Below are 15,882 nucleotides of genomic sequence, written 5' to 3' on the forward strand. Positions count from 1 at the left end.
TTTAAAAGTCAAATCTTGGTGTGCAGAAGCATAGCAAGAAATATATCAATTCATGTATCAAAACAAACATTTACAAAAGGGCTTAATGGTGGAAAGGAAAATGGACGTCCGTTTAAGTTTTCCAAAGTATTAGTGAAAGTTATTCCTGAACTAGAACTCAAGTACTAATTAATCAACTGCTGTTGTTGCTCCCTGAAATCAATGGAGTCTTATCGCAGCCAATGTCCTGCTACGTCAGCATTTATATGGAGCAGTCTACGGCAATTACCCAGAAACCACCAGCACAGCAGGCCTGTGGGTGGTCGTGTGTGTGTGTGTGTGTGTGTGTGTGTGTGTGTGTGTGTGTGTGTGTGTGTGTGTGTGTGTGTGTGTGTGTGTGTGTGTGTGTGTGTGTGTGTGTGTGTGTGTGTGTGTGTGTGTGTGTGTGTGTGTGTGTGTGTGTGTGTGTCTTTGCATGTACGTGCGTGTGTGTTGGTGTGCACATGAATAACCATCATTAATTTGTCGATTCAAAAAATGTCTTATAAGTAAGGAAACACAACCGCCTCAATGCATTTCTGCATTGTCAACATTTGCTAGAAATATACTGTTGCACAAAGGGTCACTTTCAAATCACATTGCTGCGTTGTGTCTTGAATACTGAATAATAATAAATAAATAAATAAGACAAAGAACTGAGATACTACAGTGTTAAGGCCCCTTATCTGATTGACAGTGGCTTTCACCGTTATATAAGCTAGTCAGTGTTCATCAAACATGGATGACATTCAAACGACGGGGTGTCGCTGTAGCTATTTTATGAGCAGCGCCCGCACTTGGTGATGGATCCTGTCGCCATGTGAGGAGGAACAGCGCAGGAATTCACACATGAATTCACACCCGCCGGCCCACTGGCAAGCCTGTAGAGGGTGTTACCTGTGAGGGGGGAGGAAGGCTGGAGGAAGGGTGGAGGAAGGGTGGAGGAAGGCTGGAGGAAGGCTGGAGGAAGGGTGGAGGAAGGCTGGAGGAAGGGTGGAGGAAGGCTGGAGGAAGGCTGGAGGAAGGGTGGAGGAAGGGTGGAGGAGGGGTGAAGGAAGGGTATTAGCTGTGAGGGGTGGAGGAAGAGTGAAGGAAGGGTGGAGGAGGGCTGGAGGAAGGCCGTTACCTGTGAGGGGTGGAGGAAGGGCTCCGGGGAGGCCAGGCTGGTCTGCACTGACAGGCTCTTCTCCAGCAGCGCCTGGGGGAAGCCGAGGCGGTCGAAGGTGCTGCGCTTCCAGTGGTGGTGGTGGTGGTGCAGGTGGCCGTCGCTCTGGGCCAGCGCCTCGTCCTCGCTCAGCGCCCGCACCACCGGCCCAGGCAGCGGGCCCGGCAGCGCGCCGTCGCTCTCGTAGCCGTCGCCCTTGCAGCCGCCCAGCGCCACCAGGGCGGCCGAGCCCCCCGCCCCGGGGCCCGAGTCCCAGCTGCTGCGCTGCTTCAGCACCTGCTGCGCCTCCCAGGCCAGCCGCGCCTGGGCCAGCATGGCCTCCGACAGCGTGCCCGCCGTGCCGCGCTCCGCCTCCCCGCCGCAGCGCCCCAGCTCCTGGGGCAGCGACGGCTTGCGGCTCTTGCGCTTGCGGTTGCTGCCCGGCGAGAAGGGGCCCCCGCCACCTCCTCCTCCTCCTCCTCCACCTCCGCCGGCCCCCGTGGAAGAGGAGGAGGAGGTGGTCATGGAGTGGTTGTGCGCCGAGGACGACCAGGAGATGGAGTCCTCGTAGAGCAGCCGGCCGCCGTCCCCCTCCCCGCCGTAGTCCAGCAGCAGCCGGGGGTCCCGGATGAGCGACTGGCTGTGCTGCAGCGTGTAGGACCCCCCGTAGGAGGAGCTGCTGTAGCCCCCGGGGACCGCGCCGCCGCCGCCGCCGCCGCCGCCGCCGCCCCCGGTGGTGCCGTAGCGCAGCAGGCGGTCGGCGGTGCGGAAGCGGGGGCTGCAGGAGGACTGCTCCACGTACACCAGCTGCTTGACGTACTCCTTGCCCGCCGGGCTGTACTCCAGGCGCTGTACTCCAGGCTCTGGCTCTTCTCGGGACACTTCTGCCGGGTCAGCACCAGCTGGCCGTACGGCGAGGCGCCCTGCTTGGGCGAGTGGTACAGCGGGGACGGCGACTTGCGGGCGGGCGAGCGGCCCGTGGCCGTGCCGTAGAAGGCCGAGCCGGGGTCCGACGCCAGGTGCATGATGTCGGAGGGCGGCTCCTCGTAGATGGGCGGCGTCCCGTAGTCGGAGGGGGGCTCCTCGTAGAGCGGGGGGTCGTAGGCGTAGCGCGGCGACGCCGGCTGCGAGTCGGAGCCCGAGGGCCGCCGGTAGGTGCCGCCGCCGCCGCCGCCCATCTCCGCCCGCTTGAGGAAGGGCGACTGCTGGCGCCGCTCGCCGTAGGGCGTGGGCGAGCCGGCGTCCGGGTCGGAGGAGGGGGTGGCGTTGGGCGGGGGGTTGCCGCCGCCAGAGGAGCGGCGGGTGCGGGTGCCCGTCCCGCAGCCTCCGCCGCCTGCGGGGGCGTCGATGGGGTTAGGCGGGGGGTCGCAGGGGGAGTAGCCGTTGCCCTGGTGGGACAGGAAGCTGGGCTCGCGGTCCGTCACCTTGATCAGCATGCGCTCCTTGGTGCCGGTGTTCCATCGGAAGGGAGACGTCCTGCAGGAGAGGAGAGGAGAGGAAGAGAGGGAGAGAGAAAGAGGAGAGAGGAGATAAGGGAGAGGAGAGAAGGGAGAGGAGAGGAAGAGGGAGGAGAGGAGAGGGAGGAGAGGAGAGGGGGGAGAGGAGAGGAAGAGAGGAGAGAGGAGGGAGGAGAGAGGAGGGAGGAGAGGAGGAGAGGAGAGAGGAGAGAGGAGGGAGGAGAGGAGGAGAGGAGAGGAGGAGAGGAGAGGGAGGAGAGAGGAGAGGAGAGGGAGGAGAGAGGAGAGAAAGAGGAGAGAGGAAGAGAGGAGAGAAGGGAGAGGAGAGGAGAGAGGAGAGGAGAGAGGAGAGAAGGGAGAGGAGAGAGGAGAGAGGAGAGAGGAGAGAGGAGAGAGGAGAGGAGCGAGGAAGAGAGGAGAGAAGGGAGAGAGGAGAGAAGGGAGAGGAGAGAGGAGAGAAGGGAGAGGAGAGAGAGGAGAGGAGGAGTAAGGAGAGGACAGGAAGAATAAAAAGGAGGGGAGACAGAGACAAAGCAATTTAATTAATTAGATTCTCTACAAGACACAGAAAAACAAAAGACAAAGAGCTTTCCTGTCAAGATCGATAGTGCGGCAGCAGCTTTTATCTCTACAGGCGTGCCTTTGGGGAGATAGTGAGACCCAGTGATACCCAGGGACATACAGAGTGTTACAACTTAAAGCGGAGGAAAAAATACTGTATAAATGAACACGCCGATAATCTAGGGATGAGATGAACGCGATTCAATGTGCTTTCCGGATGCTGGTACCGACTGCGTGGTGTGAACTCAATTTATAAATGGACTCAATAATGAAGAGCCGTTGGAAAAATAATGAACCCACCGCAATGAACTTAATGACAACTACAAAGCGAGAGTAGCGTGGCGTTGCATACCAAGTAGCCACGTACGTCCAGCATAAAAGAGGGCTGGTAATCGGCACTTCAAGGGAATGAGGTAACTGTATCACTGTGTCCACAAAAAAAATAAATGGGCTTTAAGGATGTATTATTCAGGTTAAAAGGTCATCAATCCTAAGGTGGGAATGTAACTACCGGTACAGTGATTGATAATGTTCCACGCTCAGTCCTTAAAATCTGGTGTCGTAGCAATTTGAAAGCAACAGGGGATATAAAGCACTTCCTTAAACTTAAAACATAATCATACATGCAGTGGCAGAGGCTTGATTCTTCCAAATAGATTCTCACGAGGAAGCCAGACTAAATTGTTTACCAAAAGAGTGAAGCCAATTCATTTCCAAAACGCGAGTTCTCTGTCCATTGCAGTGAGATCTACGTTTTTTTTAAATCACAGTTTGAGGTCAAACTATTGAATCGACAATAAAGGCGATCAGCATTCCAAAGTATCAGACAACCGCCAGGGATTACTGCAATTACTCAATCAACTCAAAGCCCTACATTCAGGAGGCAGTACTGCACACTAGCCCGTTCCTGGAGAGAGTAATGTGTAAACAGCCTGAAACAATACAATGAATAGGGGTGGTCGGGTCTCCGAGCCCCAGTATTTCTGCTGACAGTGCCTAGCCCCTGGCAGAGGAGCCTGTTTAAAACCCTTGGCTCAGCTGGAGCCTTCACCGATAATGTAGCCTCCAGTCTCTCTCTGCGCCTCACCACACAACCCCTTTTTGTACTCTTTAAATCCTTCCTCTTGGTGACACCAGGAGAAGAATAGGTGAGGAAGAGAGCCAGGGATGAGAAGGGCATTAGAAGAGGAAGAGGAGAAGAAAAGAAAAAAAGAGGATGGAAGGTGTGAAATTGATTCTAGATACCCTGCGTTCCCCCGCTTTCTTAAAATGGTTTCACTGTTGGGCCCGGTGGTCTGAAGAGCGGTGCTCAACAGTGGGAAGAGAGAGCTAATGTTTGAGGGACAGAATGTGAAATGAGCGTTACAATTTCTCTCTCTCTCTCTCTAATCTTACACACACACACACACACACACACACACACACACACACACACACACACACACACACACACACACACACACACACACACACACACACACACACACACACACACACACACACACACTCTCTAAAAAGGCACCCTGGCATGCACAGCACAATATGCCATTAATATATCTGCTCTTCACTTTCCATTTCCCTTTATTTTGAATTTCTCTCCCTCTGCATCTCCATTCCTTCCCTTTCATCAGGTCAAGATGGATTTATGGTCGTTTACTCTCTGACATCGGCCTCCATCCATCACCTTCCTCCATCACCTTCCTCCATTTTCTATGCGACTTCCACTGCTCACCTACATGTAAAGATGTAGCTTGTGTCTCCCCTGCACACTCTCTCTCCGTCATTCTCTGACTCCCTACTCAATCAGTCCTACTCAAATCAGTACAATCCCAACCAATTTCAGGCAAAGTGGACGTAGTGCTTGATCCAACGTGAAACCGTCTGTTCGGTAAACCCTCGGTTCAGTAAGCAAACCAGTGTGGGTGACATGATGCGCCTCCCGAACGTGACGGGAGGGATTGGGTGTGCATTAGAGGTTAGAATATAGGACAGTCATTTGGACATGCATGCAATAGCCCAGTCGGAAGTGACGGAGAACAGACATGAAGTTGTAGACCCAGCGAATGGCCTGCTTGAATGCAAATAGGGGTTGAAGCATCATTCAGTATCCCTGGTTAGACAACCAAAAAGACGTCTGAACGTGCATACACGATACACGGTTTGTTTTGACGGAGGCACGAGCAATGGGCAGCCTCTAAGAATCAGTGGCAAAGGTTAACACCATGTTAATATCATATATGGTGTTATGATGAATCGCATCGTATATTCTTCGTCTGCATCCAGCAGGTCTGCCCTCTCGCGACCCGACTGTCCTTCTGCAATAGATTCAATTATCTTTCCCCATCATTGAGAGCTCAAACTTGTTTATTCGCTCCCTTCCCTCGCCATAACTCCCCCACGATTAAACAGGATCCTCTGCGTGTGTGTTGTGACTATTTTGAGGAATCCAGAGGTCAACTTGCCATCCGTGAGCAAGGGCCTGATAAACTGCCTACACCCACCCACCCACCCCCCCCATCCCCACACACACACACACACACACACACACACACACACACACACACACACACACACACACACACACACACACACACACACACACACACACACACACACACACACACACACACACACACACACACACACATGTGTGTTAATAAAAATAACCTATAACAATTTATTATTGACAAGTGACGTTAGTTTGTGCTTGTATGCATAATGCATATGGGACATATCCGTGCATATGACAGAATTTATGTTACATGATAATTAAATGTTTAGGATGGTAAACACATGCTGTTGTAGCCATCTCCATCACCCATAACAATGTTTGTAATAAGAGATTTAAAAACGTTTTGGCAGTGCCTTGATCGTAGAAAACATGTTAGTTACTACTTACTATCCATAAATCATACTTAAGCTGGTATTACTTTTTCATTTCTTACCCGACAAACCGTTATTCAGTGTGATTGGTTCTAAAGACGTGCAACGATGGGTTTCATTGAATTCCACACACTTGCATAACATGTTGCAGAGTGCCCTGCTCAAAGCACCACAGTAGTGACTGTTTATCGAGTGTTTAATGTGTGTGGCGAGTCGGTGCGGGGGTGTGCACACGGCGTACAGGACACTGTGACCCCAGCCAGAGGTACCCACCAATCACTGCAGAATTACTGCGGCAGATTTCAGCAAAAAACGAGTTTGACGGTAGAGGGGGAGGGCGAGAGAGAGAGATGGAGAGGGAGATGGAGGGGGAGAGGGAGGGGGAGAGGGATGGAGATGGAGAGGGAGCGGGGGGGGAGAGATGGAGATGGAGAGGGAGGGGGAGAGGGAGAGGGAGGGGGAGTGAGCTGGAGATGGAGAGGAAGAGGGAGGGGGAGAGAGGGAGACGGGGAGAGGGGGGGAGAGAGAGGGGGAGGGGGGGAGCAAGCCGGGAAGCAGAGAAGAGACAAGAGACGAGAGGTGCCAATCAATACGAGACACATGGATAAAGTGGACATAGTGATAAAGAGTGAGAGTGATTAAAGTGATAAGGAGAAATGGAGGATAGAACGTGAGGAAAGAGGAAAGAGCCCCCCCCCCCCCCCCCCCCCACACACACACACACACACACACAGTTCTTTATTTACCATGTTATTCTCACAACGTTTTATGTGCATTGATTTTATAATTATATGTGCCCTGCGGCAACGACAATAAGCCTGCTGAGAGAGACGGAGAGTGAGCGAGATAACGAGAAGGAAAACGGGATAAAAGAGGGAATTGACTGGCATAGTGATAATGAAAATCCCACTTTGATGCTCACTCAGGACAGTAGGAAGGGAAGGGGAGGGGAAACAGGCAGTGTGCCGTTTGCTCCTTGTTAAGCACTCCACAAGGACTGGCTCTTTGACTAGGAGACGCGAACATGAACGCATTCATCAAATCATCCTTCGAGGAACGTTGAAAGGCCCATAGCGTTCCTTCGTGGCGCTAGCTGCCGTCCCCGGGAACCTCTCTTCGGTGAATAACGTCGGGTTAGAAGCCTGTGACGAAGAGGCAGCAGACGACGGAGGCTACGTTGAACCAATTAGGTGCAGCGTTTGAAGAGAACATTGCAGGCTCCGCCACGACCTTGCCGTTAAACAACGCCCTTGCGAAGCCAGCAGAGGATAGGGAGAGAAATCAAAAGGTGGAGCCTGAGTCACGTTCAGCCCTGGCTTTTCCCCCCGTTGTCTCTGCACAGTTTCCTGTGTGACGAGACTGAACAGGGGGGAAATAAACCCTGGTTCATGCAGCCTTCACCCTAGGGCGGCAGTAGCTCAGGAGGTAGAGCGTGTTGGCTGGTAGAGGGTTGCTAGTTCGAACCCCAGCACTGTCGAGTTGTCCCTATGGCACCTAACCCTGTGAATGTGTGTGTGAATGGGTGAATGCTAGGCAATATTGTAAAGCACTTTGAGTGGCCACTGGTTACAAAAAGAGCTATATAAATGCAGTCGATCCTTGGCCCCAGGTTGGACTTTATACAAATAGTATTGTGCTTTATGGCAATTTGTAGTTTTTCACATGCTATCAGTAGTCACGTTTCCATTTAAAAGGTGAAGCGAATCTTTAGAAAGTTCGCAAAAAAGAAATTCGAATTAGGTGCGTTTCCATCCAGTGGTTGGAGCGGATAACTACACACATTCCAGGGCTTGTCGTATCCTTTTGATAACATCCTCTCTTAGGTCCACATATATAGTGGAATTGCGTTGTTTTCCATCTAAAATAGCTGTAATGTTCAATGAGAGCAAGGAAAAGTTTTACCTCTTCAGCAGTCCACGCGTATCTATTATTCACATTGGCCAACAGTTCCATGGACGTATTTAAAGGATACATTGTACATATTTATAATTCGAAATTCGCCCCAGCCTTTATACCACAGATACTCCAGGGTCTATAGCATATAACGGCGTTGTCTGATTAGTTTAATTCATTTTTAACAATTTACCAGTTCTCGTTTTGAAGACTAATCACGCGCCATTAGTTTCAATGGGAATTACGAAGGTCTATACTTTCAACATAAGGTGTACTTATTTATACTTTGAAATTCGCCCCAGCCTTTATACCACAGATACTATAGGGTCTATAGCATATAACCGCATTTTCTGATTACAGTTTAATGCATTTTCCACAATGTACCAGCTCTCGTTTTGAAGGCTGAACAGACAATTTGACTGGAATTACTTAGTAGGTGTCCACATATCAGGGATTAATGGACACGATATAATTAAAGGATATGCAAACATAGACATCCTATATCACATATATATGATATAGGATGTCTATGTGTACAAACGCTTATAAATATATATATATTGACACTACAAGTTGATGTCGGCAGGGTTGCTATGGCCGGTCGTTATGCGGAAATCGGAAGGACGTTGTCAGTCCTGTGTGTTCAATGTTCGCTACGTCACAGCTGTTTCGAAAAGTGTGTTTCCATCTCCCATTTTGCGCATTTACTCTCTTTCGCATTTCTCAAAAACCACCTCAAGCGAGCGGATAAACTTTTTTACGAATTAGAGGATTTTTATGCGAATTTTGGTGTTTCCATCACCGTTTACCGATTCCATACTTCAAGATTTGCATAAAAATCAGGGGGATGGAAACGCAGCTAGTGATGCTTCTTCCCAATCCGGTGTGGCTACATTACCCAGAATAACTTCCCTCATAACTCACGTCTTTCTGAGCTGCCAAGGTGTTGGCGGATTTATCTCAGTACTGATTAAACTCTTTTTTATTATCCACCATTGCAGCGATTCAACAATCATAATCAAGTGATAAACTCTCTGAGTGGGCGATCTGCAGAACAACATTTTAAAAGGAAGAACCGATCGCGTGACATAAGCAAATATATGAGTAAAAAAAATAAAAATGGAACAGGTGAGCTTAGCTTAGCATATCACTGGGCAGAGAACACGTAGGCTCCCAACATAATCAATGGCCCACCAACACTTCACTGCACCATCAACTATCTGGTTAACCTTTGAAGTAGTTTTTGAAAAGGGCATCACGTAGATCCTCAACGGACGCTGATGTGTCCGGGCAGCTGTGGTCCGGGCTACAAGCGCACAACTTGCACATAATAATATTCTTCTTAATCTTGCACAAGTTAGAATTTATCCATTGTTAATATTACTTATTTTAATTGTAATTTTATTTATTTTTTCCCTTATTGGAGACAATCGCAATTTCGATTCCTGAGTTTGTCTGGCACATATTTTGGAATTGAAAATGAAGCAGCTTTATTTCCAATTCCAAAATATGTGCCAGACAAACTCAGGAATCGAAATTGCGATTGCCTTCGAGTTTCAACTTCAAGCCAGTCAGGATTGGATTCTCGCGTGATCCTGTTCTTGCGTGCCCAGCCGCCTCGCAAGGACAACGCAGCACTAGGAGAAAGACCCCCACTTACTTCTCCGGCTCATCGACGCGGCTGCCCTGCTTGTCGGCCTCCTGATCCAGGGACGAGGAGGTGCTGCCTTCGCGGCTCACCCCGCTGTTGCGCCCGGGGCTGTTGTCTCCGGATGTCCTCCCCCCTCCACTGCCACCACCTCCACCTCCTCCTCCTCCTCCTCCGCTGGTGGGACGGGAGACGCATGTGGCGCCGGCGTCGGCGTGCTGCTTGAGCGTCTGCAGCTTGGCCAGCGGGATGATGTCGCAGGAGTGCGGCCGGTGCCACACGGTGCGCTGCGTGGCCGCGTTGTAGTAGTAGAAGCGCGAGGTGTTGGGGTCGTACAGCTCCCACCACTGGTTGTCGCCCGTGCGCTTGATGCGCACGCCGGCCGGCGGGTCCCACACACACTCGCCCGTCAGCAGGTTGGCGTACATGCGCTCCCGCGTGCGCGGCTCAATGATCTCCACCCACTCCAGCCTGTAGGCGGGAGAAGAGGTGGGGGGTTATTGGTATAGTGGTGGGTCAGGAAGTGGATGTGTAAAGACCCAGCAGGGATAAACGGATGGAGAGAGATGGAGGGGAACGAGAAGATGAGGCTTGCAAAAGGAGTTTATCAGGGGGTCGGCCCACCAGCGAGCAGCAGTGATCCCAGCAGCAGAAACCGTTGCTTTGGGCTAGATCTGATATCCATCTTTCTATCAATATCTCTCTGCGTAGATCTACGTCTACCAAAACATGACTTCCGTTCTCCCCCGAGCACGACGAACGACAACATCATCAAGAGGACGTTTTTTGGAATATCGAAAACATGTCATTTCCATATCTTTTTAATTGGAGATGCTGCAGCGGCTTTGTCTGAAGAATTTACCGCGAGACCAGGATGCTCCAGAACGTTAGTCCCGTCCTCTCTCGCCGATACCGGCACAACGGAGGCAGGTCGGGAGATTGTCACATCATGAGAACCTCATCAGAACACCTGGGATGGAGGATAGGACTGGGTGATCTTTACTTTTAAAGTACAATGACCGATAGTGTGTGCCTTTCTTGGGGTTTATGTTGACCTTGTATGAGGCCCTTGAAGTTGCTGTAGGCAAGATCTGAGAGTGGCAAAGAGAGCAGAAAAGAGCAAGATTTGGAAAACATACAACCCAAAATGAACACGCCCTCCCTCTCAACTCCCTCTGCATGTTTCTCTGGCATTGAGACGTTTTGTGGAGCTATGATAACGCTGCGCGTGTGTACATATTGACAGGCAGGATGGATTACACATCAAACCTATCAGGGAAGACAGGACCTGATTGGTCAGAAATGGCCCGGGAGCTGTGTTAAATCGAAATAGTCTCATACAGAGGCAGGCGTAGTCAACCAGGTTAGAGATTACTCACACTGTATTTCACTCACTATAGCTGACGAATGGCATTTCTAATGAACTGCACTCAAATTATAGCTCTTAAATCTTACCAACAGCACCTTTAAAGCCCTCAAGCCTAAGTAAATAAATAAATAAGCAGCAATGGTTGCAAATGGGCTAAACATCTAAACATTTCACTGGCGTGTGTGAGAGGTAAGCTTTGGAGGACCGCCAGTTCCCATGATTCATTAGTCCTGCTGGGAGCTGCAGGGCTGGGTCATACAGCTCCACACACACACACACACACACACACACACACACACACACACACACACACACACACACACACACACACACACACACACACACACACACACACACACACACACACACACACACACACACACACACACACACACACACCAAATGAGACTACATTCCCATGCATGTCCTACTAATTGAACACAGCAGTTTTGCGTGATTAAACAAAATACAATCTGTGATGTTAATGCAGAGTAACACAACAGAAGCACTCCGACAACAATCTCATTGAGGTTCACAGTGAGAGCCATGTTAAAAATGATTTTCTTCAAAACAAAGCTCCGCACCAAGATCATGCTCAACCTCAAAATACACTCGTTACAATAAAACTTTCAATCCAAAGCGTACACCGTTTAATTAGGATTCTACTGGACAGGTGATTTTTGAATAAGAGAAGATGAATGAAATTAAGGATTTAAATTGCTTCAATAAGCACTCGAATAAATGAGGCAATAATTTATTAGGTCATTTCAGATAACAGCATGCATTTCTGCTGGTTGGACTTGACACAGCCAAAGGTAATGCGGTAGGTCAAATAACACACACACACACACAGACACACAGACAGAGAGAGACACACAGACAGAGAGAGAGACAGAGACAGAGACAGAGACAGAGACAGAGACAGAGACCGAGAGAGAGAGAGTGTGTGGTAACGTTCAGCAGGTTGGTTTGGTTTGATTAACTGGCCATCTGTCTCCCCCTCTCTCACCCCCTGTGAAAAGCAGGTTTTATGGTGCGTTTGTGTGTCCATTGTGTGAGAGGCTTAACGGAGCCTCAATCTCAGCCCTGCCAGTGATCCTACCATAGCACTCTTAAGTGGCTGATTGAGTCTTAACAGGAGCGGATGGGATGGTTTGGACCCCTGAGCCTTCAGCACTGTTCCTGATGAGCACCAACACTGACTAATCAGACTCCAATTAGAGCTGGTGAATCTTACCCACAGCGCCTTCAATAAAATATGGTAAAAAAGTGAATTGCAGATTTCTGTTGTATGATATTACGTGAATTATAGGTTTAAGAATATTGTAGCTCTCTTATTTATGATTAGCTCTCTCCACCTGACATCGGATGATGTGCACTGTCTCAATATGCCTGGAAGTTTGTGAGCAGGCAAGTAGTTTTGTGTATGAGACAGTGGACTATGTCGGGAGTGTGCGCGTTCGGTTATGTCAACACATTATGATCAATGCACGAGGGCACATGTTGTATGAAGTCAACACACACACACACACACACACACACACACACTTTAGCATATGAGGGAACACTTAAAACGTGTACTTCAATAGGTCTGCATTTATGTATATAGATCTTCATTCGACATACTGCTCATTTTGATAGATTTTCTACATGATGTCTTTATTACTTTTGGCACATTTTGGCTACATGACTTGACCCGTAACTCATATTATAGAGTGAACAAGCTAATTTCCATACATTATAACATTATAGCCCTGCAAAAAAATACTCAATTTAAAAAGCAGAAGGCTGGTGGAAAATAGACTAGCAGCAGCAAGTACCCATCCTGGCCTAGCCTAAGCTTTGCAGAATGTGCCTTTTTACAGTAGACAGGGGATTTGTATTGGATTGATCAACACAGTAGCTCAACCAGTGTTGAACATTAATTATAAATGAGGCCATTAAAGTATTAGTATTACAGATTGTTCATTCAAAAACAAAATGTACGACAAGCCCTACTTTAGAATCTTGTATAGGATGGGGAGCACATGTGCTGCAAATTCAGATTAATGATAAGTCAAGTATTCTCATTGCATCTCATGACAAGAGCACACGGGTGGGCTCATTGTTGCCTTTCAGTGACATTTTCTGTTTATATTGTTTGATGGGCACAGTTGGAGTCCCCAATTGCTTCATTGCATGATGTTAAAACAAGCTTGATTAATACTGACATTGTGCTACCCCACCCAGCACAGCAGGGTCTCAAATTCTGCATTCAAGTATGGGGAAACGTGTAAAAGTTATCAATTAATGAGGAGCAAACGGTACACTGTGTTAGTATTCATATCAGGACAGGAGTTGTTTCAAAATCACATTCGATAATAATGCAACTGAAGAAACAGTATCTTTCACGATTTGGAAATTGCACTCCCTCATATTGTGATAAGTGATATGAAATCAATACAGTTTCCAGCCCTAGACGGCACCAAAAGCAGACATCGCATGACATCACCTGGCACCATCTTAGGCCAATCATAGAGCATTGAAAACCAAAACCAAGCGTCGACACATTGGAGCCAATGTCCATGAGGTTCAAAAGTGCTAGCTAATAATATAACTAGCATGATGAGAAGGAGAAAAGAGAAATTATTAAGCAGGGTTGGATTGTACATTATCTAGCCCGGGAAATGTTGTCCTCTCTCTGGCAGAGTGCTGGGCGCATAAGGGTAGGGCCGGCCCCCTGTGGGGTACAGGGAGAGTGCAGGGAAGATTGGGTTTGGTTCTGGGGGGGGGGGGGGAGCTTGGGGGGTGTGTGTGTGTGTGTGTGTGTGTGTGTGTGTGTGTGTGTGTGTGTGTGTGTGTGTGTGTGTGTGTGTGTGTGTGTGTGTGTGTGTGTGTGTGTGTGTGTGTGTGTGTGTGTGTGTGTGTGTGTATTCCCTAGTATGTGAGAGTGAGTGCCTGAAAGCAGACGGATGAAAACATGATTGCATTACATCCGCATAGTAGACAGTAAAGGTGGTGGACATGTGTTTATTATGCACTATACTACACAGGCCCCCCCGTCTGTCTATACAATAACAACACTTCACAAGCTTAGGACTCATGCCTAGCATACACTTCAAACAGAGGCAGGTTTTTTCATTTGTGGATACAATGGATGCATCTTGAGCATCTCTTGTCCAAAGTGCTAGAGCCAATTAGTGCCAAGCCTGTTTGTGTTCCCCGGGGTTCTTGGGGAGTAAGCAGATGGTTAAAGCTTTGTGCTTCAACATTGCTAATTAGAATGGTAAACTTACTTCCTAACTGAATGGAAAAAACAAAACCCCCCAGGGTTGTTTGTTGGTAGATCTGTAGAAAATGACTGAAGGGGTATTTTTAGACGGAAAAAATCGTAAAACCCTCATTTTCAATTGGCAAGGAAATCTAGGCTTGGATGAAATTGGTGAAATGATCCCCCACCTGTCAGCATCGTGGCCCGAGTCTTACCAACCCACCAATTAGTGGTAAATATGCAGTTATACCGACTGTACAAATGGTTATCTTACGTGTTTGTTTCATTGTTATTGTCACTAACTTTATCAAACTTGAATTACAAATTGATTTGGAAATCAAAAACAAATACATTAAATACTTGGATTGGATTCATGCCCAAAAAAAAACAACTACATTTCGACTCATTTTATACACAGTCAGATGATCAACCCATAATCAATTAGTGGTTTAAAATATGTGGTTGCACCGCACACAGCTGCAGGCCAGGCAGGGTGTGGGATCGTCCAGGGGAGAGGCGGATCAAACAGCAGCAGATGTCCCTACATTTGTTTCTGCGTTCTTCCTCTGAGCCCAACACCACCAGCGAATTCTTTCATCGGTATAAAAAAAAAAAAACTGTTCTTCATCTGGATAACTGCCTCACAGAGAGAGCCTCGCCGGGCTCCGCTCCTTTCTCGTCACACAGGGGTGTAAAAAAATAATAATGAAGAAATGCCAACACGTCGTCTCACAAAGCCTTTCCTGACATAACTGGTACAGCTGAGGCTAATCGCCGTCAGCATCAGCAGCCAACTCTGTGGTCTTCTTTTGGCAGAGCCGTGTGTGGGATAAGGGGACACACACACACACACACACACACACACACACACACACACACACACACACACACACACACACACACACACACACACACACACACACACACACACACACACACACACACACACACACACACACACACACACACACAGTGTTTGGGCTTTACACAAGCCACCAAAGTAAATCCCATAAGAAAATCAAATGTTCCATCGGCTTCATATCTGGGCCTTATGCTTTAGGGGCTGCACTAGTAGAATGTACATCTGCAGACCTGGTATTGACATGCGTCAAAATAAAGTGCTGGGGCTGGTGGAACAACTGCTGTTCCCGGGTACTGTGTTGGAACAACTGCTGTTCCTGGGTACTGCGTCCCAGGACGGACACTCACGGAAGACAAGCATTCCACTCAGATGACAGCTGCCTCCAGTCTGTCAAGAGGCCGTTGACAGAACTGTATTAAAGAAAAACCAAACCCTAAAACAGCTTATTTTTGATGAATAGTGGGTAACATCGAAGCATTATGGATTGATCCTGGTCCAAATCCAGAGTTAAACCCACTAAAGGTTTTAAAAACATTGGACAAGATTTAAATAGACTCAAACTGCCTTTTAATAGTGACTGGCAGTTTTGGGTTAGCAGGTAACGTTAATCAAACGTTAAGTGAAAATAATGTGTCTGCCGGTCATTTTTTTTACCTTTGTGGATAGTGTGCAGGCCTAGCTTAAACAATGGTGTTTCGTTTTCCACTCACAGATTTCAGCCAGCCAAGCCAAATGATGGCAAGCCCCCATGTAGCAATGGTAAAGATTGTGCAGCAAAACAAAAGGCATTTAGTTAA

General features: G+C 48.4%; 1 protein-coding gene across 1 annotated transcript in view; it reads right to left on the bottom strand.

Moving 5' to 3' along the window:
* The window catches only part of arhgap39 (Rho GTPase activating protein 39), a 48,834-nt gene that overhangs the window by 12,227 nt on the left and 20,725 nt on the right, over window positions 1–15,882 (bottom strand). The window contains 3 exon segments of the mRNA XM_060066599.1: window positions 1,145–2,007; window positions 2,010–2,638; window positions 9,617–10,075. Coding sequence (XP_059922582.1) covers window positions 1,145–2,007; window positions 2,010–2,638; window positions 9,617–10,075 — 1,951 coding nt within the window.

This window comes from Gadus macrocephalus, chromosome 12, assembly GCF_031168955.1.
Source record: "Gadus macrocephalus chromosome 12, ASM3116895v1".
Lineage (NCBI taxonomy): Eukaryota > Metazoa > Chordata > Actinopteri > Gadiformes > Gadidae > Gadus > Gadus macrocephalus.